The following is a 25,378-nucleotide window of genomic DNA, read 5'->3' as shown; positions in this document are numbered from 1 at the left end:
ATACGAAATAAAATCTATTTGCAAACCACTTCAAATTAATTTACAAACCACTGCAAACCAGTTTGCAAACCACGACAAATCAATTTGCAGATCAGTTTGCAAACTACTGCAAATCAGTTTGCAAACCACTGCAAATCAGTTTGCAAACCACTGCAAATCAATTTTCATTGCAAATCCATTTGCAAATCAGTTTGCAAACACTGCAAATCAGTTTGCAAACCACTGCAAATCAGTTTGCAAACCACTGCAAATCAGCTTTCAAACCACTGCAAACCAGAATGCAAACCACTGAAAATCAGTTTGCAAACCACTACAAATCAATTTGCAAATTCGTTTGCAAATCAGTTTACGAATTACTGCAAATCAGTTTGCAAACTATTGCAAATCAATTTTCACTGCAAATCCGTTTGCAAATCAGTTTGCAAACTATTGCAAATCAATTTGCAAACACAGCAAATCAGTTTGCAAATCAATTTTCACTGCAAATCCGTTTGCAAACTATTGCAAACACTGCAAATCAGTTTGCAAACCAATGCAAATCTGTTTGCAAACCAATACAAATCAATTTGCAAATCCGTTGCAAATCAGTTTGCAAACCACTGTAACTTAAATTCATAAGACCAAATAAGTAATCAAATATATACTCAATATAATAAAATTAAAAAACTATTAAAGATTCATCAAAATATTCACAAGCACATTTTCATCTCTTTGTTCTTCCTCGTTAAGGCCTCGTATTTTCACTTTCCCTTTTCCATTCCCTTCCTTCATTTCGGCGTCACTTTCAGTTTCTCCCTCATCTTTGTTTTCCTCGTTTGCTTTTTTTCTTTTCTAGTCCCTCATTTATCTCCTTCACAACAACAAATATTTCTTTGCTTACATCATGTTCATCCTATTCATTTCCTCCTCTAATATCTTCATTTGCACCATCTTTTTAATCTCCCTCGTCTCTCTCTTCTTCTTCGTGATTAGTTTGTTGGAACTCATCATTAAGCTGCATTAAGTACATAATAAACAATTTATTTAGTTTTTACTTAAAATGCGACGCAATGACTTTGCAAACCAGTTTGCAAATCAGTTTGCAAACCATTGCAAACCAATTTGCAAACTATTGCGAACCAGGACTTTGAGCATGTAACTAAAAAAAATAATTGAGTGGGGCATTTCTACAAACAGATAGTGAGCAAGATGTGAATAAATTCAAACACATGGGTAGAGATAAGAAAAAAGTATACACCACACTACTTATTTAGCTCATAACAATGATGCAAAATGCTTAATTAAGAAAAAAATGTTAGAGATAAGTATTGCTGAAACAGAAACAAACCAAAGAAAGATGTGATTTCCCTAAATTTTTACTACAAGCATAATAGTTTACATCGATCGCAGGCTTCAAACGTGGATATAAGTGGTTTCCTATTCATTGGTCTTTAGAGGAAAAACGATAAAATCGCACAATTCCATACCAATAACAAGTTATAGTACTAAAATAGAGATAAGTATTGTTGAAACAGAGACAAACCATACATTTTACGAGACATAAACAAAATAGACCTAAACAAAATAGAAACTTGGTTCCACCCATATGAAATTTTCGGCTGAAATTACCTCTCAAAGTGAAACTAAAGAAGGAAAAAACACTCAAATGCAGTACTCATAATATGAAATTGATTCATATCCATATCATGACAATGGGATTGACCTTAAACCCTAATTAGATCAAGAGAGCGACCCATATGATTGACATAAAGCACATTATAAAACATTTGAAGTGTAATTTCTAAATCATGTAGTAGAAAATCAGATTTGTAACAACCTCAAATCATCTACAATTAGGCTACTTTAGACCATAAACAACTAATAAACCTGAAATTGTTAGGTAAGATGAAAACCCTAAATAAGTTAAACTTTTTGATCTTTGTTGCCTTGGTTGCTTCGATTGTTGTCGTCGATTGTTGAACAAGAGACATGATCGAGAAAGAGGGGTTTTATCTGGTTAGAGAGAGAAAGACGGGATAGAGAAAGAGAAAGTTTCTAATTTTTGCAATAAGGTTAGTTTAGTCTATTCCCTATATTAGCCTAAACAATTTACAAAAATGCCATAGGGAGCTGAAGCCTATAAAAAATTGATAGATCTTTTTTAACCAAAGTCCCAATTTTTTAGGAAGGTTTGGCCAAATTTCCCATGTAATAACAAGTAAAATATAAAATAATATTGATAATTAGTATTTAGGTCATATTTTTCCACCCAAAATAACTTTATCTAGTTATTTCCCTAATAGCCCCTAACTTTGTGACTTGTTTCCTGCCTAGCCCCCTACTTTATTAAAAATACCCAGATGACCCCCTTTTTCAGATTTCGTTATAACACCGTTAACTAGTCATCACTTCTCTCTCGTCCAACTCATCGCCTCTCTCTGCCACCTCATCTTCTCACCACTTCGCCATCTTCACCGTTGAAGGTTGCCTGCCGACTAATTTTTCGGTCGGCGACCTTCAAACATTAAAAAAAATTCAAAACTCTTCCGTCTCTCTCTAAAAAAACAATTCTTTTTTTCTCTCTCTCTCTAAAAAAATATTTCTTTTTTTTTATTATTTTTTCTCTCTCTCTCTAAATACTCCGGCGAAGGGGTTTCCCTTTGCCGGAGCTAGATCTGTGATCTGTTCGGGAACAGACCTTGCAAGGTCTGCTTGGTTTGTTCAACGAACAGACCAACATCTGTTCGGGAACAGACCTCGCAAGGTCTGTTCTCGAATAGATCTAGCTCCCCCGAAGGGAAACCCCTTCGCCGGAGTATTTAGAGAGAAAATAAAATAAAAAAAATTTAGAGAGGAGAGTTTTTAATTTTTACTTTTTTTAATGTTTGAAGGTCGCCGATCGAAAAATTGGCCGGCCGGCCGGCGACCTTCACCGGTGAAGATGATGAAGTGGCGAGATGATGAAGTGGCGAGAAGATGATGTGGCGAGAAGATGAGGTGGCAGAGAGAGGCGATGAGTTGGATGAGAGAGAAGTGATGACTAGTTAACGGTATTATAACAAAATCTAAAAAAATGGCCATCTGAGTATTTTTTTTTTTTATAAAGTAGGGGGCTAGGCAGGAAACCGATCACAAAGTTGGGGGCTATTAGGGAAATAACCCAACTTTATCCACTAAAACTCACACTCTCTAAACAATATAGAAACTTTCTGGATAAGGGCTTCTTCTTTTTCTTTTTCTTCTTCTTCTACGAATGTTCTTCTTCTTCTTCAGCAAGATTAAATGAAACCAGAATCAATACGTCGAAGATCACACTTTGATAGGCTAAACTAGGTTTATTCCCGCAAGTGTACGGGATCAAGTTATAGTAAGTTTGTAAGTCGGGAAATCGTTCCAAGGGATATGTAATTTCATCTAAATCTTAAATTAACACCCCATTTATTAATTTTGGTTGATTTTTGAAAACTAATTTAAAAAGAAAAGGATAATAGACTAAAGAAGAATGAAATCAAGATGGGAAGAAATTTAGGGTTTTAGATTCCACCACATAAATTTACTATCTAAAACATGCATTCAATCAACAAATTCCTTTTTTTCATATATAACTCAAAATCTAACATAATAAACTATTTAGATTTCAGAAGATAATTTTTAATAACACATTTCAAAATCAAGTAATTTTAATTGATTATCATATAAATGCTATATTCCTTAACAATCATTCATCTTCTAATAAGCATACCCCATCTAATAACTTAACAAAAGCATGAAATATCTCACTATGAAGCATGAACAATGAAAAGACTATAAAATCTATATAAAATGACAATTAATAGGCATTGAAGCTCAATAGAAGGATTTGTTAATTAATAACATATCTCAAAATAAGCCCAAGTATGGGTTTTCTCTACAACTCTAGATACAAGATTAGCTACTCATGAAATCTAAAGTAATATTTATTGAAATTCTAAAGTAAATGGAATTACAAAAGATAATGAAAAGAAATCACCAAATGTGATTTAGATCCATAGCTCCTTGTGCCTCTATGTTGATGTCCAATATTAGCTCCAAATGTTTCCAAGAATATTACCCAAAACTCCAAATAATAGCTTTTTTAGGAGATGAAAGAAGAGAAATTTAGAAGAGAGATAGAAGAAGAAGAGATTTTAGAGAAGAAGTTATGGAGAAATTAGAAGTAGAAAGAAATTGTAGAGAATAGATGAAGGTGGCTAGAGAAAGTAGTAGAAGAAATGGATTAGGATTAGAAGATAGAAGGAGAAGTGGCTTAGAAATTTAGAGAAGGAAGCCTTTTGGGAGGGATTTTAAGTCTAGAGCTTAATGGAGGAAAAAGAGATTTAATTAGGATTTTTGAGTGAGAGGCCCAAAAAATGGAGGGTAAATAAGCATTACCCCCAGCCCAAAAAAAAAATTAGAACCCAGTCCAAATTGTCAGGACAGCTCACAGTTTTCTGGTTTTTATTTTATTTATCCCTCTTTTACCCCTCCACGGGAAAGTTCTGTGTTTTCTGACAATCTGACGGACGACAGCGAAGCAATTAATTCCCCGTACATGACGTTATGTCAGAGAAACATTCAGATTTTCTGAAAATTCAAAAATGGCGCCATTTTTTGACGAAATTTCAGCCAATTTTTTTGGATCCCTCCCATTATATTTTGTTTCAACTCCTTCTTTCTTCTTATTTATACATCCAAAAATCTTCTTCATCATTCTTATTTTGTTTTTCACATTTTATCTTCTTCATCTCTTTCAATCTCTAAAAACATAAATTTTCTTTTCTTTCTCTCTCTAAAAGTTTTATTTTCTTATTTTTGGATGTTCATCATTCTTTTTTGTTTCACATTTTATTTTCTTCATCTCTTTCAATCTCTAAAAACATCAATTTTCTGTTCTTACTCTCTCTAAAAGTTTTATGTTCTCATTTTTGGGTGTTCATCATTCTTATTTTGTTTCACATTTTATCTTCTTCATCTCTTTCAATCTCTAAAAACATTAAAGTTTTCTGTCTTTCTCTCTCTAAAAGTTTTATGTTCTTATTTTTCTTCTTCATCACTCTTATTTATTTCACATTTTATCTTCTTCATCTCTAAAAACATCAAAGTACATAACCAAATGTCCAGTGCACAGAACCATTTCCGGTACAGGAGAAAATTCTCAGTTCAAAAGTGTCCAGTACTAAACCAAATGGCCAGTACATAGAACAATTCCCGGTGCACAAGAAAATTCCCCACTACAAAAATGTCTAGTACATAACCAAATGGCGTGTACACAGAACAATTCCCGGTACACAAGAAAATTCCCACTACAAAAATTTCTAGTACATAACCAAATGGCTTGTACACAGAACAATTCCCGATACACAAGAAAATTCCCAGTATAAAAATGTGTAGTACATATCTAAAAAATGACCAGTACACTAAATAGTTCCCGGTACACAAGAAAATTTCTTTATACAAATCAATGAAATACTACCAAAAATGAAGAAATTTGTTGAGATTGGAAAGAGATCAGAAATAAATCTGGAAAAAAAAAACGAAATTTGTTGAGATTGGAGAGAGAAATATTTGTGGGAAATAATAAAAAAGAAATAAGAAATAAATCTGGAAAAAAGAACGAAAATGGCAAGTTGGTAAATTTTGTAATGGCAATTCTGTAAATTTGTGAAAAGTACAAGGTTTAATGTCAGGTGCGTCAGACTATTTTTCAAAAAAAATTCGCATTTCCCAGGAATTTTTCGGTGGCAATTTTGTGAATTTATGGAAAGTACACAGTCTGATGGGAGGCGTGTCAGATTATTTGTCAGAAATTTTCGAGTTTCCCGGGAATTTTTCGATGGTCGTTTCGTAAATTTCAAAAAGAAGAAGGGTGTTTCGGAAATTCCACCCCTAGCCTGACTTTTTTGGACCTGCCCTTCATTCTTTATCTGTAGTGGGCCTGATACATATTGTTGGGCTGATTTTGGGCCTTTTGCCCAACCCCTCATTTAATTATAGATGGGGTTAGGGTTTTTGTTGGGTTAGATCGTAAAAAGTGGGAAAATGAGGGTTAGTTTTGGAATTTTAGAGGTTTAAAATATAAAACCCTAAAAATACACAAGTGTAGTGGCGGCTAGGGGTTGCTGGTTGAATTTTAGATGCTATGGTGCTTCTCGGTTATGTGGTGAAAGATGCGGCAGCAACGGCAGCCATCAGATGGAGAGCGTAGGGATCTGGACGGTGTTATGCGAGGGCCACGTGGTCGAGAGCATGGAAACTAAGCAGCTTCGGGTGCACGGGATCATAAGAAATGGAGCTGAATCTCGGCAGCCGTTAGATCTTGATTACGCGGAAGGTTGCAGTTGAGATTAAAACGTGAGCAAGGGACTACCGAAACTAGTTGCAGCGCCACAAGATCAGGCCTATAAGGTCCATTTCGCTGCTTAGCGGAAACACGGGAATCGGATAAGACGACCTTTCGATCTCGACACGTGTCTTTAGGCATACCGCGGGCCAGAATCTAGCCCGACGTTGTACCGAATGCTGACCAAATGTTGACCTGACTTTGACTTTAGATAATTCCCTCGTCCAAACTCCGAAATGACTTCCGTTTTCTCCTATGGGTTCGTCTTGGGCTCTACTTTTCAACCACGAACTGACCTCGGCCAAATTACTAGAATGTCCTTGGCTCCAAATGACCAAAATACCCTTTGTATCCGTTTCTAACCGTTTTTCATACCTAACTCTGCAAAAGACACTTAATCAAGAAAACAAACCATTTTATTGTAATAAAGACCCGAAACGAACTAACTCGACTAAATTAAAAGACTCAGATAGGACATTTTCATGACCCATCAAACTTCTAAGCATCAAGCTTTGTAACTGAATCATTAACGAGTAAAAGGAGAAGAAAACGAAGGTAGAAGATCAGATATGTTCTATTAATTAGGACTCGTTATTATCATTTTCATAGAAAATCCTCCATTTTATCATCTTGGAATCTCAGATTCTTCTTCTTTATTGTTATAGAATTTTTATTATGGATCTTCTTTTTTCTTCTTTGGTTGTTTCTTCTTCTTGAATCAGGTTCAACTTCTTGTAGTAACACTTACTACTGTTCTTGTGATGGTGATGAATCTGCACAAATCTGTGTTCTTCTTCTCTTTATATCTCTTAAAACTGAAACTCTAATTTTGATGATGCTGATGATAATGAATTTAATGTTGACGACGAATTTGATGTTGATGATTATACGCACATCTGAAACCCTAATTTATTTGATGATGATTAAGATGAAATTTTTCAGATTTGAAGAAAAAACTTTAGTTTTTTTGTTATAGATTCGCAAATTGAGTTTGCAAAATTTGAACCCGAGATTACGTTCTGTGAAGCTTGTAAATCTAGTTTGCAATTTACAATTTGCAAATCCAGTTTGCAATAATGGCAAACCCAGATTGTAGAAAGACAGAGAAAAAATTTCGTTTTTCAAGTTTTTTTTTGGGAAAAAATACTGAAAGCGGATCTTGTTATAAAGCTAATGAAAAATCCTTTCTACATATATAAATTTCATAAAAATCTGACTTCTCAAGAAAAGACTTATATAGATTTGAAATTTAAAGAAAAATAAATAAAAGAATTAGTTACACAAATGACAAAAAGATATTTTAGTCTTTGTATGTTCTTTGACCTGAATAATAATTATGAAAAGCTTAGTGTTTTTTCACTTATTTTCAATTATTTTGACCTATTTAGTTAAAACATCATAGTAAAATGATGCCATGAAGATGATACCACCAAAAAGATGATAACGTGGCGAAGTTGGATCATTTGAAGATGACGGACGAAGTTGAAATTCAGATTGTTAAATTTTGTGTTACCATATATTAATACGTGAATGTAAAGATTTCAGCCCAACAAGATACCACTGCATAGTTAAACTTTCGATAAAGGGTTCCTTTGTTTGCGCTCTAAACATAAGCCTATTCGTTGTTGTTGTCTAATATGTCTGTTCCTTTCTTGGTTATTTGTTGGAAAATAAGTTGTAATCTTTTATAACTTTTCACTTTTTCTTTAACTTTTAGATGTGGAACTATATTATCAATTTAAGTTTTACTTTGTTTTTTTATTTGTAGCAATTAATGATTACTTTCAACAAAGTGGTAGTAATATTTTATAAAGTAAAATAACTTGTTTCTAACGTGCTGGCATGGTCGTGGCGGGTCAGGAACGACATGGAGTGTGGAGGACCGTGTTGTTGTTCCTAACATGTCTTGGTTGACGAGCTTGGGAGCTTAAAATCTCAGACCTGTCACAATGTGTTTGACCCGTGACGGGTCGGCAGGGGCACGAGTCATTATGTGTCGTGTCGTGTTGCCTTATAAACGGGTCGTGTTGGTCTGTTTTCGGGTCGACACAACTCGTTGGCTACCACTAACTTAAATTTAGCGTGTTGTGCCCAAGACGAGCAACAAACGTATATGGTCTTTGTTGGGCTCTGGTGGATGTGGGCGGGGTCGGGCTGACAAGCAAAATTCCTACCCCTAAGTTTGGCGTCCATGACAATTTTCTGATATGGTTGTACTTTCTGCGATCTGTTTGAGCAGCTTGAAATTAGATTCTCCCCTTGAGGAAGACATAAGTAGAAGGATAATCCCATGTTACAACCAAAATTTTATATTATTAGAAAGATAATCATTCCATATAATAGTCAGTTATGTCATATTAATCAAATCTATCATAATATATATAAGTTTTTATCTGTGACATATATTTAACATATTGGTGGCACCATGTTGCTCTGGACGAAAAGCAATCATCCATTGAATCCTCGTTTATGGACATATCTCATATTATATATTAAACTATGTCAAAGCTAAAATAAAGAGAAAACAAGTTATTATAGGTTTCATGCTTTAGCTCTCGTATATTACATAGGTACGTATCATTTTGGAACTTTCTAAAAGACATCTTAAATATGACTAACTAAATAAATGTATAAATATATCTTTTTTAGAAGTAATATAAGTATTCGTGTTGCGAAACTGAAATATAAAAGGTAAAAGCAAATTCGATAACCACCGCATCCAAGGATTGTTGACATATAACGTACACAAATACTATGGTGTTGTTTTTATTTTTTAATATATTTTGGGTATTTCTTTGAACTATTGTTGTTATCTTAAACGATCATTTTCAACTGAATTGCAAACTTGAATTTGGTTTGAAGCAGAAAGAGCTGTGAGGTTTGTTTAAATATTTTCTATATCCACTTGGTTCGACCACACTAACAAATCCTAATTTTTTAAGATTTTACTACTCGGAACAGCTTGTCTGGGTCAAATATATTAAATGGTGCCTCAACTTATCCTGATTCCACCCGTATTTGTTAAGTAGAATAAATTTGAGAATCTACATGCAAGATGCAATTTTTAATATGAGGCATAGTAAAATATTAGTTTGCTTGGAACAATAAGAAGATGGTTTTTCTCAATGGAACATTTTTTGTTAAAATAAATGAAACATCTCAAGCATTTGTAGTTCTGGATAAGTTTTCAATAAATCTAGGTCGTACAATTTTGGTGAAACAGGAAAAAAGTTTCGAGATACAAAGTTTAAAAGATAAATGATGGGGTTTGTGGATTTTTTCAGGCCAACAAAACTTCATCTTCTTCCTCATCAAACACCCCCCCCCCCTAACCCCATCTAAAATCACCGATTCTGCCACTATAACCTCCATCACTCCTTTCCCATCTCTCATATTTTTCTCCTCCCTCACACACTCTCTCTCTTTCTCTATTTGTTCCGAGGAATGGGCGGGTCTCTTTCTCCAGAACGCGACGACTTACTTTGGGTGATTTCTCCTTAAAACACGTTCACACTTGTTTGGGGAGAACAATCTCCCAAACCCGGTCGGCGTTTAATGAGGGGAACCTTCTTCACCGAAATAGTTAGTGAAAGATGGAGGAAGGGAGAGAGTGAGTGATGAAGAGAGAGAGAAAAGGGGAAGAAGAAAGGGAGGAGAAATAAATGGTAGTGGTTAGATATGGTGAGAGATAGATCTGAGAAAAAAATATTAAAGGTCGCCCGCAATACCAGTAAAACCTATTATAGCATTTTTCTTTCCCTATATCTTTAGCATTTTAATTAAATAATTTGGACAAGATGTTTATAATGATTGTATTAAACTGCAAAAATTCTTTTTCATTTTTAATTTTTAAAAAATATCAAATTGTCAAAGAATTATTGATGCAAATATTATTCTGGTAAAACGATAATATATCATGGAGATTTCAAGTTGGAGTTTTAGAAATTTGATTCATAATCATATTAAAAATAGATAAAAACATAACAAACATTCATAATTATTATTCAGGTCAAAATGTTTACAAAGATTAAATTGGCCTTTGTGTAACTAATTTTTTTTTTTAGATATATAACTTTTTCATTACATGTCGGATTTCGATAAAACTTATATATCTAGAAAGGATTTTTCATTATCTTTCTAATAAGATTCGCTTTTAGTACACTTTTCTTAAACAAATCTTGAAAACATGGTGTTTTTTTTTGCAAGCTCAATTTGCAAATCTCGCAAACTCGTTTTGAAAAATGCAAATCTAGTGCTGATTTGCTAACTCGACATGCTAATCTTGGAAATTTTTATTTGCAGATTGCTAAATCCATTTGGATTTCTGCAAATCTAGTTTGCAAATATCTCGGCTTGAAAATGTGTAACATGTTACTGAAAGTTTCATCTTCTTTAAATATGACAAAGTTTCATCTTCTTCGTGACCTAATGTTAATGAACAATGAAAATAAATCGAAGTCTCATCCACAATCAAACACACCAACTTTTCATCCATAATCGAACCAAATAATAATATTAAATTTTTTACCTTCAAATTGGGATTACAAAGCTTGCAAATTGGATTTTGAAATCTTACAAACTGAGTTCGCAAATCTTGCAACTAAAACATAAGTAAATCCAGATATAGAGACAAAGAAGTTTAAGTATTGTACAAAAGACAATGAACTCTAAGAGAACCATACATCTTCAAAGTCGAAAACCATCTGTCAGATAAAATCACAAAAACGATATATTGGTCTTCCAAAATCATTTGCAATAGTAGTTTTCACCCGGCGTTCACAGAACGCGTGGTTGTTCTCCCATTAAATGTACACAAAACTGCACTAAATTAGATCTTACATTAAGTCATGGAATCAGATCTTCAAACCGCTAAGAAATCAGACATATGTTGTGGTGTTTGTATTAATCTCTGCATTCACTAAGATCGTAACCACACCCTTTACCAACTAAGAAACCGTTTGGTTTTCATAACTAGGAGACCTAGCTTTCTTGGATGAACCTAATGGTGATAAATATACCGTCGAAACCCTCTTATCTTGTCATTGATCATGTAACTAATAATGGGTAGATCCCCATAGTCAGAGTCCATGCCCTTTTTCTCAGTATTCTTTGTATTGGGAGCTGATTACTTCACTAATTGCACAGAGGTAGTAGCTCGCTCTGTCGAAGAGAATCCCCCAAACTCATTTGTTGTTCATCTAAAAGAAACTATTCACCAGATTTGGGTCCCATGAATTATTCTAATGGATCGTGGAACTCAGTTCGACAATGGATAAGTATAAAACTTCTTGGAAGATTACCAGGTAAAGGCCCAATATGCCTGCGTGGCTCATCACATGGCTAACAGACAAGTAGAGTTACCAACAAAACTATTGCTCATTACTTGATAACCAAGTCTGAGAGAAAGAAAATAATAGGGAAGATAAACTTCTCAGTGTCCTTAGGGCTTAAAAACAATCCTAGAAATTAAGGGAGATTCCTTATAAATGAAGTTTGTTCCGCCAGTGGAAGTAGGCAGGCCAAGTTATCAAATGAAATACTTCAACCCCGAGATAAATGGGAAACTGATCAAAGAAAATCTGGACCTAGTAGAAGAGGTCTGAGAATGGGTAAGGCTAAGAAATTCCGCTCACCAAGATATGGTATCCATACAGCATAAATGCAACATGAATGAGAGGACATTCAAAGTAGATGCATCATCTAGACAAAGTCAAGGTTTGTGAACCTTCGATAGCCAAACTATTTTCCAAGTGTGAAGGACCATTCAACGGTAAAGATTGTGTTCCTTGAAACATACATCTTAGAGGATGTGATAGCCACAATTTTCCCCGACCTTGGAATGATGGGCAATTGAAGAAAGCCTTCGCGACTAGAGAGACCCTATAAGGTGGAAGTATCTTTTAAATTTACTTCGTAAACTGAATTGAATGATATAGCCTTGATAAAAAGGTATGAATTAAACATTTTAAAGAAATGATACTTATGAAACACTTGATGTGCTTTGAGATTGATGTATAAAGTCTTGCTCCGCTAGGTATTAAAACCCCTGTTTCGTTAGGCGTGTAAAAACCCTTCTTCGCCAGACTTTAAAAGTTATTCTTTGTCGGGCATGAAAAACCCTTATCCGTCAGGACAAAGGCTTATTCTTCAGGCTAAAAATCCTACTTTGCAGGCTACAAAGCCAGGATCTGTCAAGCTAAAACCCTGTTCCTCGAACCAAAAAGGTGTGCTCTTCAAGCCACAAAGTCGTGTTGTGAAGACCACAAATTCTTGATTTTCAGGCTAAAACCCATGCTCAATTTGCAGACCACAAAGCCCTGCTTGTTAGGCCAAAAACCTTATTCTGCCAGGCACGCAAAGCCTTGATCCACTAGACAAGCAAAGCCCTGTTCCACACGCATATGGAGTTATGCTAAAGCAACACTTAGTCGAACGACTTGAACATTATACGACTCAAAAAGCCACACAGTCAATCATCAACTAATCCATTAATGATGTTAGTAACTCTAACATTTCATTTTTTTGATGTTGTGTGTTAGTTGCATGTTACTCAACAAGTAGAACATGTCTTAAAAGCAAAGTTGTAGTTTAGAGCCGTAGGACAAGCTCAAATTCAGAAGACAGGGTATTTTACCAAAAACCTCAATGTTACAAGTGATCCATGCACATGAGTGTTTGGGTCAGAAAGAAAAGAATTTTTGTCAAAACAAACAATTACGTAAGAAATTATAGAGTAGAATATACTTGGAAAGAAGGCATCACCTTACTACAGAAGAAAATGATAGACTTAACACATTTGTATAAAACAAAAAAGGGGAAGGGGGTCTAAGAAGAAGAGTATGTCATCACGAAAACAGATGAGGAAGATTTAACTTTAGGCTAACCTGTAACTCCACTTCCTTTTCTGCCTCAGTTCTCACACAGTGGCAAGTGAAGAATACGACCTTAAGTGAAGATGCATTTTTTTGTAGCGTAAACACCTTCAACAATCCCTATCGTGAGAAAGCATGACATGGTGCTAGAATTAGGAATAAGAACTCCATAAGGATCCACAGATATGAAAGAAGATGGCCCAAGATGTAACATTCAGAGGAACCAGTAGGTTTTGGTAAAAATTGAGCGAAAACCATGATGCAACTTTCTGAAGCGTAAAAGAGTTTAATTAAAGATCATGAAGAAGGTCATCTTAGAAGAGTAGGGATCAGTTAAAATGATGAGGAGGGATCACGTCTGCCAGATGAAACGAGTTAGCTTTGTCGCATTTCGAGAAAGCAATGCATAAGCAACAATACCGAGAAATTGATTACGTTACCGACTAGATTTTGGTAGAATACTCGGACGTGAACTTAATGTGCCCCCGTAGGTTTGGACTGATAGCATAATAAGAAATTTGTGCTCAAGACATAGATGCTTTGCTCATCCGCTACTCTTTAAAAGGACTAGAGGTTGCATATCTTTGGGAGTAATAATTAAGGGTTTTGGTATAGGAATAACAGTTTTTAGCAAAGGCAGTGCATTAGATAGGGAGAGCACTCATTTTAGAATAAGGAGGGATAAATTTTTTTCTACAATATCCCAATTTAAGGTTTGGTCCCTCCCCTCAATCTAGTGTAGACCAAAAGAGAAGAGGATAGAGAGAAGACGACTCCACCTAAAACCTTCGATCAGAGAAAGAGGGAAGAGAGAATCCTGTACACCAAAAACCTTCGATCAAAGAGAGGGAAGAGGGATAAACACTCTTAAAACGAGAAAACCCCCTAAATTTGTTTCTTTCAATAAAAAAGAGAGATATAAAGATGGAAACCTAAACCCTAGAGGAGTTTGTAATTCTTGTTATTGTTTGAGTTCTCTATAGATTTTTAGGGTTTTAACACTGATCAATACTGCGATGGCGAGTACAAACAAGAAAAGGTAAGAGTTATTCATTATCTTATGAAGTGATTGATTTGTTTTGAATAATTTCAGTTAGAACCTTTGTAAATTTCGATAATTTTCGGTTCCAAGGTCACAAATTCACTTTGTCTATTTCTTTTGGCTATACTTGCTCATCTTTGTAATTGGGATGTTTTATAATTCAATGTAAATAGCAGTTTGTCATTAAAAGAATATAAATTTAATCCAAGAGGGAAGAATGTGTGTGGGGTAGAGCTTCCATTATCACCCAGATAATGGTTGCCTCTTAAGAATAATCCTAAATTCCTATTGAGCCAGAAGAAGAATGAATTCAAAATAGAGATGCAATCAGAATTGTAGTACTACAGGGTCCTCCTGTGCCAGCATCCGATTCCTATGATGAGATTGAAAAATCAGTTTTGGAAGAAATTTAAAGTCCCCCTCTTTGTGTAATTTGTGTTGTAGCTTCCATTGATATATTCTTAATCAGTATTATCTTATCTTCTTGGGAACTTTTGTTGTTTAAGATTGTGTGAGAGATGAAAAATCCTAGAGAAGAAGTAAAATCCAGGCAGCAAAAATCCTACTTGACTTACCCATCATTCGTATAATAGAATTGAGATTTTGTTTCTAATAACAAAATTTATGTTTAATTGTGTAACATACTGGTCATGATTTTGCAGGACCTTAATCGTTTATTAGTACTGGCATTCATGATTTAAATGCACTATTTGTTCATTAGAATTTGGGTTTATTATTTGACGTATTATTATGAGCTTGTGATATGTTCGATTTTCGCAGGGTTAAGATACATAAAAACGATTCACTTTCTCAAAAAACTACAAACGAGACAAAAAAAAAGGAACGAGGTGAACGAGAGAGACCTGCACAATCTGTTCGAATCAACATGGTCGAAAAACAACGACGTCTTGAAGAAGAAAAAATAAATGCTTCAACATAACTCCAGACAACCAATCTATTCTCTACTGTTCCTAATTCTTCAATTCCCTGTACGAAAATTGTTGCAAGTGGTTTATCTGTTGCTCCTAGTCCCTCATCAGTACCTACTGAATCTGATATAGAAGTCACAGTGGGCCCAGACGATCCTTCTCTTCTCTATTTATTTGAAAATCATATTGCTTCTAAGATATGGACAGGAGAGGTAAGTTTTTGCTTTTAGTTTAATTAACCACTATCACTGGATGTGCAAAAAATATTGGGGATTGACGTATATTTTCCTTTTTTGCAGAAAGATGATAGAGTGTTAAAAGTTATAAGCCCCGTTGCTGTGATAGACATGTGGGATTTAGACAATGAATGTGCCTATGTTAGGGAGAAGGTAACAAAATCAGGTTTCCTAACTTTGATAAAATACTCACACAGGAAGTTAAATAAAGTGTTAGTGAGTGCATTTGTGGAAAGATTTTATCCTGAGACGAACACATTTCATCTCCCATTTGGTGAGATGATGATTACTTTGGATGATGTTGCACACATATTGGACCTACCTATTGATGGTTATGCTATGGAAGACGAGAGGGCGCGAAATATAAAATACACCGAGATTTATACCCTTTTGACTAAAACTCTTGGAATGAGTCAAAATGACTCATTTGCTGAGTTGAAGAATGGGAAAGTGAAAACTATCAGTCTTCCATTTTTTAGAGACAAATATCACAAGGTATGTCAAGAAGAAGACCCAAAGGAAAAGAAAGATATGAATGTTAGAGTTTTTCTATTATATGTCATCGACAGTTGCTGTCGATTCAGCCTACCATGCTCACCCTCTGCTCTGCTTGTTAATGTAGTTCCATAGTGTTTTACCTTATTTGTCCAATAAAATACAAACTTTTCCTTATAAGGAGAGAGCCAAGTATCTATACAATATTGTACTAATGCCTTGTCCTCTTTAGTTTCAGACCATTTTTCCTTCATAAACTTTAAGTTGTTATTATATGCCTCTTCCTACTCAGACCATATTACAACATTCCAAGCTCCAATAAAGTCCTCGGGATATCGGATTTCTTTCGGTATTTTTTCATATGCAGAAGCTGCACGAGCTTGAACATTCTTGTTTAAATGCCATCCACACAATAAATGATGTGCTTCGGGAAAATAATGTCGATGACTTTCATCAAGGCGAGTTCTCTATCTGTTACAAAAACCTTAGGAAGTTCTCCAGGCATATATAGTTGTTTGAGACACTCTAAACCCCAACAATAATGATCGCTGGTTTCTTTACACATGAACGCACATGCAACCGTGAATGTTTTTCCAGTTGATGTTGCCGAAACTACATGAAAAAGGGGATGTTTGAATCTATTTGTTTTGTATGTGCAATCAACCATTAGAACTTGAGGGAAACATAATGCAAGAGTAACACTTCGTGGATGTGCAAAGAATAAATCTGAAACCTCATCTGAATTTGGATGACACCTATGTTTCACTACATATTGGTGATCGGTACATGATTTGTAAAATTGTTGCATCGCACTCCTCCCCTCACTACATTCACGTTTCACAAGTTTGACTTCATTGTAGATGGTAGACATAATCGAATAATTATCATCATCGCTTTGTTTGAGATTCCAAAGGATATCTTTTGGTCGTATCCCGCTCTTTGCCAATTTTGCAACTAATTCTTTTTGATTTTGACTCAAGCGAGCTACATATGGATGCCCGGTTAGGTGATCTGGAAGAGTATGATTATGAGAACCATTCTTTACCTCGATCATCCACAGTCCCTCAGAAAAACATTTAGCTCTTAACTTAAAAGGACATCCACATTTCATTGAGCCCGATCTACTACTCTTGACATTTGTCATTGGGTTTGTAATCTCTTTTCTGATGGCTACCATAAACTCCACTCCTCTCGCATGACATATACACATAAGAACCAGTTCCGCCGTTATCCAAAATTGTTCTTGAAGAGGCCTTCACTATGACTGTTTTATGTTGTCTTCCCATATCCATGCACCACTTTACAGCTTCCATACCTGATTTAAAATACTGAAATCCAAGTAAGTAGAGTTAGTATACATAATCTCAGTAAAATGCACTCACAAATTGCATCTTCAGATAAAATTCATACTTGATCTGTGTCAAAATATTGTGTCAAATTCAGTCCTAAGGTAGGTTGGACTTCTTCTAGACTCTCCAGTTCAATGTTAGTTGTGCCTTCGCTAGGAAATGATCCAAAAACCTTGGCCTAGAAAGACAAAAAAATTCAATTAATTAGACATGATGTAACTCGAAAAATACACAAGCGACCTTTACATAAAAGAAATTTTGCTGTGGATAAATAAAAATTCATGAATGAAAATTGTAAAAATTTTCATCCAGACCGACTGAAAATTTAAACAAATTTCATCCAGAGCGGATGAAAAAACAGACGGATTTCAGCCGAAATTTGTTATTATTTTCAATTGGTCTGGCCGAAATTTGTTATACTTTTCAATCGACCTAACCGAAATTTGTTTTCTTTTTCAGCCGACACGACCGAAATTTGTTGTATTTTTCAACCGGCTCGACCGAAATTTGTATTCTTATTCAGTTGATCCAACCGAAAATTCTTTACGAAACAAAAACGACCTAAACCCCAAATCGTTTGTTCAACCATAGATAAAGACAAGAAAATGATTTTTCTTTACCTGAGACATATTATCTTCATTGTATATATCTTTGTTTAAGTCGATATCTTCGTTTAAGTCGATGTCCTCGTTTAAGTCGATAGTTTCGTTTAAGTCGATGGTTTCGTTTAAGTCGATGACTTCGTTTAAGTCGATGTCTTCGTTTAAGTCAAAGAAATCTTCTTTCATGATGTAGGTTGTCTCCTTCATTAACGATGGTTCCTCATCCATGAGATCTTGGTGCATCATTAACGATAGTAAACTTTGGAATTTTTTTTAATACTAATGGTGATGTTAATAGTAGTACGATACTAGGGTTTTGGTTGTTTATGTAAGAGAAATTATAAGTGAATAAAACATTATGTTTATTATTATTTTTTATCCAAGTCCTTCTATTTTAGCACTATTTATTAAATGATCCTTATAACGCCCTCCTTAAACTAATTTGGTAAAGGAACAGCAAATACATAAATAGACATTTCTAATGCACTGCCTTTACTAAATATTGCTCTTCCTCTACCAAAAACAATAATGAAGATCTATGGATTATTGTAAAAAGTATTTCTAAATACTAATATGGATTTTCAACAAAAAAAAAAAATATACTAATATGGATGGTTTCTCTTAACAAAATTATCTTTACTAAAATTGAATGTTTCTTTAACAATGACCAACTAAAAATGACTCCTTTCAACAACCAAAAAAAAAAAAAAACGACTCTAAATGACAGATAAGTGAAAATTAAGTAAAGAGTGTTTGGTTTACTCAAGTCCCTTGACTCATATAATTAGTGGTTAACTCTAAGTACTCAACCTTCACCTACCATTACTTAAAAAATACTAGTAGAATACAGCCTAAGTTTAGGTTTTTTTGTTGAAAGAAAACAAAAAGAAAAAAGAAAAAAGAAAAAAGAAAAAAGAAAAAAAGAGATGATTTTGTGCTGCTGTCAACAACCCTCAATATACTGGATTTTATTTCTTTCTCTTCTTTTTCTGTCTTCTACCACTTTTATTTTCTCTCTCTCTCTATCTATCTATCTGTCTCTGTATCTTTCTCTTTCTACTCTCCCACAAGGCCACACAACTCACTCAACCCTTCTCTTCCGGTATTAATTTCCAAGCGTTTTTTTCTTCTTCCAACTCTCTATTTTACCCTTTTTCTTCAATATGAAATCTTCCTTCAAAATCAAGGAAGAACAAAATCAATCACCCCTCTTTTCTTCTCACCCTAACTAAGAGAAAGAGAGACGCGTACCAGATAGATAGAGAGAGAAAAAGGGTAGCTAGTTAGAGAGAGAAAGAGAGATAACCCTACCTGACAGAACCCACTTTTGTTTCTCTCTCTCTCTATCATACAGCAGCAGCCATGGCTCAGTTATTTAGAGACTTATCTTCCTTAGGAGGATCCAAGAGAGATATGGGTAGCTCTACAAATGGTATTCGATTTCAAACTTCTGATCTACCACCCTCCCCATTTGGAGAATTGGGTAATGATCTTACTGATTCAGAACTAAGAGAAACTGTTTATGAGATCTTTGTTGGTGCTTGTAGATCTTCTGGTGGAAAACCCTTAACTTATATCCCACAATCTGAGAAAAATGAAAAATCCCCTTCTTTTTCTTCTTCTTCTTCAAATTTTTCTATTTCTCCATCTTCTGTTTCTTCTTCTTTACAAAGATCACTCACTTCTAGTGCTGCTAGTAAAGTTAAGAAGGCATTAGGGATGAGATCTAATAAGAAAAGTCCGGCAAAAGAGAGTAGCCCATCTAGGTCAAAGAAACCTGTTACTGTTGGAGAGCTTATGAGGATTCAAATGAAAGTTTCTGAACAAACAGATTCTAGGATTAGAAGAGGTTTGTTGAGGATTGCAGCTGGTCAGGTGAGCTTTAATTGGGTCCTTTTTTTCATCCCTTTTTTAATTGATTAAATGTTCAATCTAGATTTGTGAAAAAGGAATTAAATTTAGCTATTTAGGAAAGTGAGTTTGATTTGGGTTTAGTAATTGATTCTATGTTGAATTTGAGATTGAGGAATTAAAGTTCATTTTTTCTTAGTAGTAGACTCTAGCTCCACTCTATAAATCATAGTAGTAGTACTTGTTGATCTGGTAACTATTATTATCTATTTTACTTTCTTAGTTCTTAATGGTTTATCTAATGTATCAATTCAGGAAGATTTCTCCCATTTCTATGAGTTTTTAACAGTATATACTTTTGTCATGTTGTTTCTTGTCCTGATTTTGTTCTGGGTAGGGAAAAAAAATAAAGGTTTGTTTTGTTTTGCTCACAGTTTAACTATTGTAAGAGATGGCTTTCTTTCTTTGAAGTGTGTTATAGTGGTTTCTGAAATTTAGATGTGTTTGCGATTTAGTCGATCTGGTTGAGTCTTAATGTATAATTTCTTTTACTAAAGAGTGGGTTTTTTTGTTTGTTTGTGTGCCAAATACAGTTAGGAAGACGAATTGACTCGATGGTTCTGCCATTGGAGCTATTACAGCAGTTCAAGTCATCAGATTTTCCTGATCAACTTGAATATGAAACTTGGCAGATGAGAAATTTGAAAGTTCTTGAAGCCGGGCTCCTCTTACATCCTATTCTTCCACCAGAAAAATCAGATTCTGCTGCCCAACGACTTCGCCAAATAATACGAGGGGCTTCGGTGAAACTCATAGAAACTGGGAAGAACAATGAGTCCATGCAAATTCTCCGTAGTGCTGTAATGTCACTTGCTTGTAGATCGTTTGATGGATCTGCATCTGATACATGCCATTGGGCAGATGGATTCCCACTGAACCTTCGTCTCTACCAAATGCTTTTAGAAGCTCTTTTTGATGCCAATGATGAAACATCTATAATTGAGGAGATAGATGAGGTTCTCGAGCTCATAAAGAAGACTTGGGTAATCCTAGGAATTAACCAGATGCTTCACAATCTTTGCTTCTCATGGGTTTTGTTCAACCGTTTCATTGCAACTGGACAAGTGGAAAATGACCTTTTATTTGCTGCTGATCATCAGTTGGCAGAAGTGGCAAAAGATGCGAAGGCAACCAAGGATCCAGTTTATTCCAAGATCTTGAGTTCGACACTTAGTTCGATACTGGGGTGGACGGAGAAAAGGCTTCTTGCTTACCATGACACTTTTGATCGTGAAACTGTTGACTTAATGCAGAGTATTGTCTCTCTTGGGGTGTCAGCAGCCAAGATATTAGTGGAAGATATCTCTCATGAGTATCGTAGGAAGAGGAGAGAAGAAGTTGATGTGGCTAGGAACAGGATAGATACATACATCAGATCATCGCTGCGCACATCTTTTGCTCAGGCAAGTTACAAATAGTTCTTCATCTTCATAAAAGAACAGTTTATATTTCTAATAAAAACCCAAGACTTTCAACTCTTCATTAATACTTGATGTTAACTAATTTATCCAGTCTATAGAAATACAATCTTGAAAATGAGACAGTATTTCAATTCTGAATGCCCCCTTCCCGAAACAATGTGATTAGTGGGGACCTAGATGGTCAGGTGCGATGGTCATAGAGATGGTTAGTTAACAACAAGAGTTCCTCCATGGTTTGACAGCCCCCCTGATCAACGTCTGTGGTGGGTTTGCGAAGTTGCGTTCAGCTCAAAGAGTGTCTGGGAGATAAGTTAGTAATATAGTGGTTAGGAATACCTAGAGCTTGTTCTGTTTTCCTTTTAGTAGTAAAAATACCAGATGAAATAGATTGGGCGTCTTGCAGGATATACGATGTAGTATTGTAGTGTAGTGATGATGTAGGACCTCAAATCCATATATCAGTGTGTTTTTCTTCTTATCTGATGGGTTTGCAACCAATCCATTTCGTTGAATTTAGATCTGAAGAAATTCTTGATCTGTTTTGAGACAGATAATGGAGACGGCAGACTCAAGCAGGCGATCGTCAAGAAACCAGCCAAATCCTCTTCCTGTCCTTGCCATCCTTGCAAAGAGTGTTGGTGAACTGGCAGCTAAAGAGAAGGAAGTTTTTAGTCCTATATTGAAGCAATGGCATCCTCTGGCGGCAGGAGTGGCTGTTGCTACTCTTCATACTTGCTATGGGAATGAGCTGAAACAATTCATTAAGGGTATCACAGATCTAACTCCTGATGCTGTCCAAGTGTTAAGAGCAGCTGACAAGCTAGAGAAAGATCTTGTGCTGATTGCAGTTGAAGATTCAGTTGACAGTGACGATGGCGGAAAAGGGATAATTCGGGAAATGCCACCATATGAGGCAGAAACTGCAATGGCCAATCTTGTCCAAGGGTGGATAAAGTCGAGGGTAGATATATTAAAGGATTGGGTTGATAGAAATTTGCAGCAAGAGGTTAGTGAATACAACTCTTTCTTGCTTTTAAATAATGTTTTCACAGTTATTGCTATTATTAACTTTTATACTGGTAGGGTTTTAGCTGTCTAATTTTCTCTTTAAAATTTTAACTGCTTTAACCCATACGTGAGATTAACTGATTATGTCACAGTTAGAAAAAGTTTATTACATTCTACATCTTTATAGATGGTTGCTTGAATTACAAGTGTAAATAAGTGGAAGGTATACTGGATGCTCCATGTTGAGTATGGGGTATCCATGGGATAATACTCTTCGATATGCTATTTGGGTTGCATGAAGTTTTTCCTGTAGACAATTTCGTTTACGATTTATATACACATGGTAGACCTACCCTCTAAGCCTCCAACATTTCCCTCTCATTTTCGTGACACCCGTGCTAAGTACCCTTTGGTTCAGATCCTTAGCAGGTCTGTTGATACTTGATAGAGATCAATCATTTACATAAAGTCCCATAAGCATATCTTGAGTTGGTATGGAAATAGGATCGCCAGTAGCTGGAGACAAGAGATTCAAATGAGAAAACATTAGTAAACGAGCCTCTGCTTGAGCCTCCAACGATAAATGTACAAGAACAACCATTTGATCCAAGCAAAATATCTCTAAGAATAGCTTCAGGGGATCCCCATGAATACTGTTATCATGTTGCTCTTAGTTTGAAAGGTAAAAAGAATGAGCGTCAAAGTTACTAACAAACTATAAGACTGCTCATGCACTTCATCCTGATCGAAGGTAAAAAGGAGTCAAGAAAGAAATGGAAATGACACAAGTAAACTATCCAAAGAAACATATAAATTTGGACATGATCATGAAAACATGAATCCGTGGCTGTTTTTTCCCCTGGCGAAGTTTACCTTTTCATCCTTGTTACTGTCTATGTAAAATAATTCCATCTGTTCTGTCAAGGTCATGTAATAATTCTGACTTTGTCTTTGTAGGTATGGAATCCTCGGGCAAACAAAGACAAATTTGCTCCTTCTGCGGTTGAAGTTCTACGAATTGTAGATGAAACTCTCGATGCATTTTTCCTATTGCCAATACCAATGCATCCAGCCCTGCTTCCTGATCTAATGACAGGTCTTGACAGATGTCTTATGCATTACATAACAAAGACAAAATCCGGATGTGGTATGAGCTTGATACACTTAAACATTATGTTCCAGGTTCTCATGATATTATCATCTTGCTAAATTTTATCCATTCAATCTTGCAGGATCACGAAATGCATTCATTCCTACAATGCCACCATTAACCAGATGTACAACAGGATCAAAGTTTGCGTGGAAGAAGAAAGAGAAGTTGCAAGCTGCTCAGAGAAGGAAGTCTCAGGTTGGATCAATGAATGGACAGAACTCAATGGGAGTACCACAACTATGTGTCCGCATGAATACTCTGCAGCATATTCGATCCGAGTTGGAGAACTTGGAGAAGAGGGTAATAACGCATTTGAGGAATGCTGAATCTGCCCATCCAGATGACATTGCAAATGGATTAGGGAAAAAATTTGAGCTCTCCCCACCTGGATGTGTCGAAGCTATCCAGCAGCTCAGTGAGACTACAGCTTATAAGGTAATATTTCACGATCTAAGTCATGCTTTATGGGATAGTTTGTATGTCGGGGAGGTGGCATCTTCTAGGATCGAACCCATGCTGAAAGAACTGGAAGAAAACTTGGAGATGATATCAGAAACTGTGCACCCAAGAGTACGCACACGTGTGATTACAGACATAATGAGAGCTTCGCTCGAGGGGTTCTTACTAGTGCTTCTTGCTGGAGGTCCTTCTCGTTCATTTACTAAGCTAGATTCTCAAGTTATAGAGGATGATTTCAGCTCTCTGAAAGATCTATTCTGGTCTAATGGAGATGGGTTACCTGATGATTTGATAGATAAGTGTTCAAAAACCGCGAGAGAAGTCCTTCCTCTTTTCCGTACCGATACAGAGAGTCTAATTGAGCGGTTTAGACATATGATGTTGGAGTCTTACGGGCCTGCTGCAAAATCCAAGCTTCCACTACCTTCAACCTCAGCACAATGGAGTCCTACTGAACCTAACACACTTTTACGTATTCTTTGTCATCGAAATGATGAAGCAGCAACAAGGTTCCTTAAGAAGACCTACAACTTGCCTAAGAAATTATAATATCTTAAAGTTCTAGTGAAGCAAAGCAATCACAATGAAAAGAACCAGACAGGCAGGCCTAGACTGATGATTTAGTCTGCATATAGTACATATTATTCGTCCGTTCAGAAGAGAACGCTTTCGATTTGCTTACAAATTCTTGTACAGTACCACCGTAGGTGGATTCTCTTGTTCTGAGCCGTTTCAGTCTAACTATCTATTCTCATCAACGGGTTTTCACGGTTCAACTTATCGGATCACATTATAGACATTGAGTTTGAAGCAGGTAAGCGAAAATAGGTGGGGGAGGATATTTCATTATGATTATTATTTCATAATCTAGGTTTTCTTACATATATCAATTTGAAGTGATTCTTTTGACTTGGTGAGTATTAAATTATCTGTTTATGAGCCTAGAGGTAGTAGTAATATTGGTAGTAATCGATCTTCACCCAAAAGAAAAATGTTTAAGATGCAAGGAAGAAAGTGTTATTTGGTTAGTTCTAGTATTTAGTAGTATTGGGTGGTATAAGTTAGGTTGTTGGGAGATATAAAACATATTTGAGCTCAAGATTTGTTGTGTATTATAAGCAAGGATTGGATTTGATTTTCTCTTATTGAATCTGGTTTCAGACCCCTTTCATTAATTGTACAGATTTTTCGAGTTGAATATGTCATTGGTTTTCAGACTGTCTCTGCAAAACTGAAAAAATAATATAGTATTACTGATATTCCCACCTCGCATGGTTGAGAATGTATTATTCCCTAATCGAGAGCCCTTCTAACAGGTGTAGTATTATCTTCCAACGCTCAGCGATGGCTATCGACTCTTATACTAATAATGACTTAAATTTCGATAGGTACTGAAATTATTTTTATTTTTATGACGAGTAAGACTAGGCAGCCCGCCTAAGGCAACCGCCCCTTCAACCGTCCAGAGAGAGGGGTTTCTCTCTCCTCCCTCCTGTGACGTCACCTAGAGAGAGAAATTCTCTCTCGGGATGGTTTAAGGGGGCGGTTGCCCTAAACGGGCTGT

At 35.6% G+C, this 25,378-nt stretch overlaps 2 protein-coding genes across 2 annotated transcripts; one reads left to right on the top strand and one right to left on the bottom strand.

Moving 5' to 3' along the window:
• Positions 1 to 16,305: 16,305 nt before the first annotated feature.
• LOC147543876 (protein FAR1-RELATED SEQUENCE 5-like) lies at positions 16,306 to 17,022 on the bottom strand. The gene has a single exon (XM_086635530.1). The coding sequence runs from the start codon at positions 17,020 to 17,022 to the stop codon at positions 16,306 to 16,308; it is 717 nt and encodes a 238-aa protein (XP_086491656.1).
• A 1,658-nt stretch (positions 17,023 to 18,680) lies between these two features.
• LOC147543875 (elongation factor Ts (DUF810)) lies at positions 18,681 to 24,989 on the top strand. Its single transcript, XM_086674157.1, has 5 exons — positions 18,681 to 19,737; positions 20,307 to 21,176; positions 21,745 to 22,200; positions 23,160 to 23,349; positions 23,435 to 24,989. Exons 1-5 carry the CDS (start codon positions 19,225 to 19,227, stop codon positions 24,361 to 24,363), a joined length of 2,958 nt encoding a protein of 985 aa, XP_086530283.1. The 5' UTR covers positions 18,681 to 19,224; the 3' UTR covers positions 24,364 to 24,989.
• The last annotated feature ends 389 nt before the right edge of the window (positions 24,990 to 25,378 follow it).

This window comes from Eschscholzia californica, unplaced genomic scaffold (genome assembly GCF_041429995.1).
Source record: "Eschscholzia californica isolate CP2 unplaced genomic scaffold, dmEscCali1.0.p SCAF_4, whole genome shotgun sequence".
Classification (NCBI taxonomy): Eukaryota; Viridiplantae; Streptophyta; class Magnoliopsida; order Ranunculales; family Papaveraceae; genus Eschscholzia; species Eschscholzia californica.
This window is presented reverse-complemented; position numbering and strand designations above follow the sequence as displayed.

Coding starts and splice junctions, on each gene's coding strand:
- LOC147543876 (XM_086635530.1), bottom strand. CDS start 17,022: ATGAAATGTGGATGTCCTTTTAAGTTAAGAGCTAAATGTTTTTCTGAG.
- LOC147543875 (XM_086674157.1), top strand. CDS start 19,225: ATGGCTCAGTTATTTAGAGACTTATCTTCCTTAGGAGGATCCAAGAGA. Junction 19,738..20,306: donor TGAGGATTGCAGCTGGTCAG/GTGAGCTTTAAT, acceptor TGCCAAATACAG/TTAGGAAGACGAATTGACTC. Junction 21,177..21,744: donor TGCGCACATCTTTTGCTCAG/GCAAGTTACAAA, acceptor GTTTTGAGACAG/ATAATGGAGACGGCAGACTC.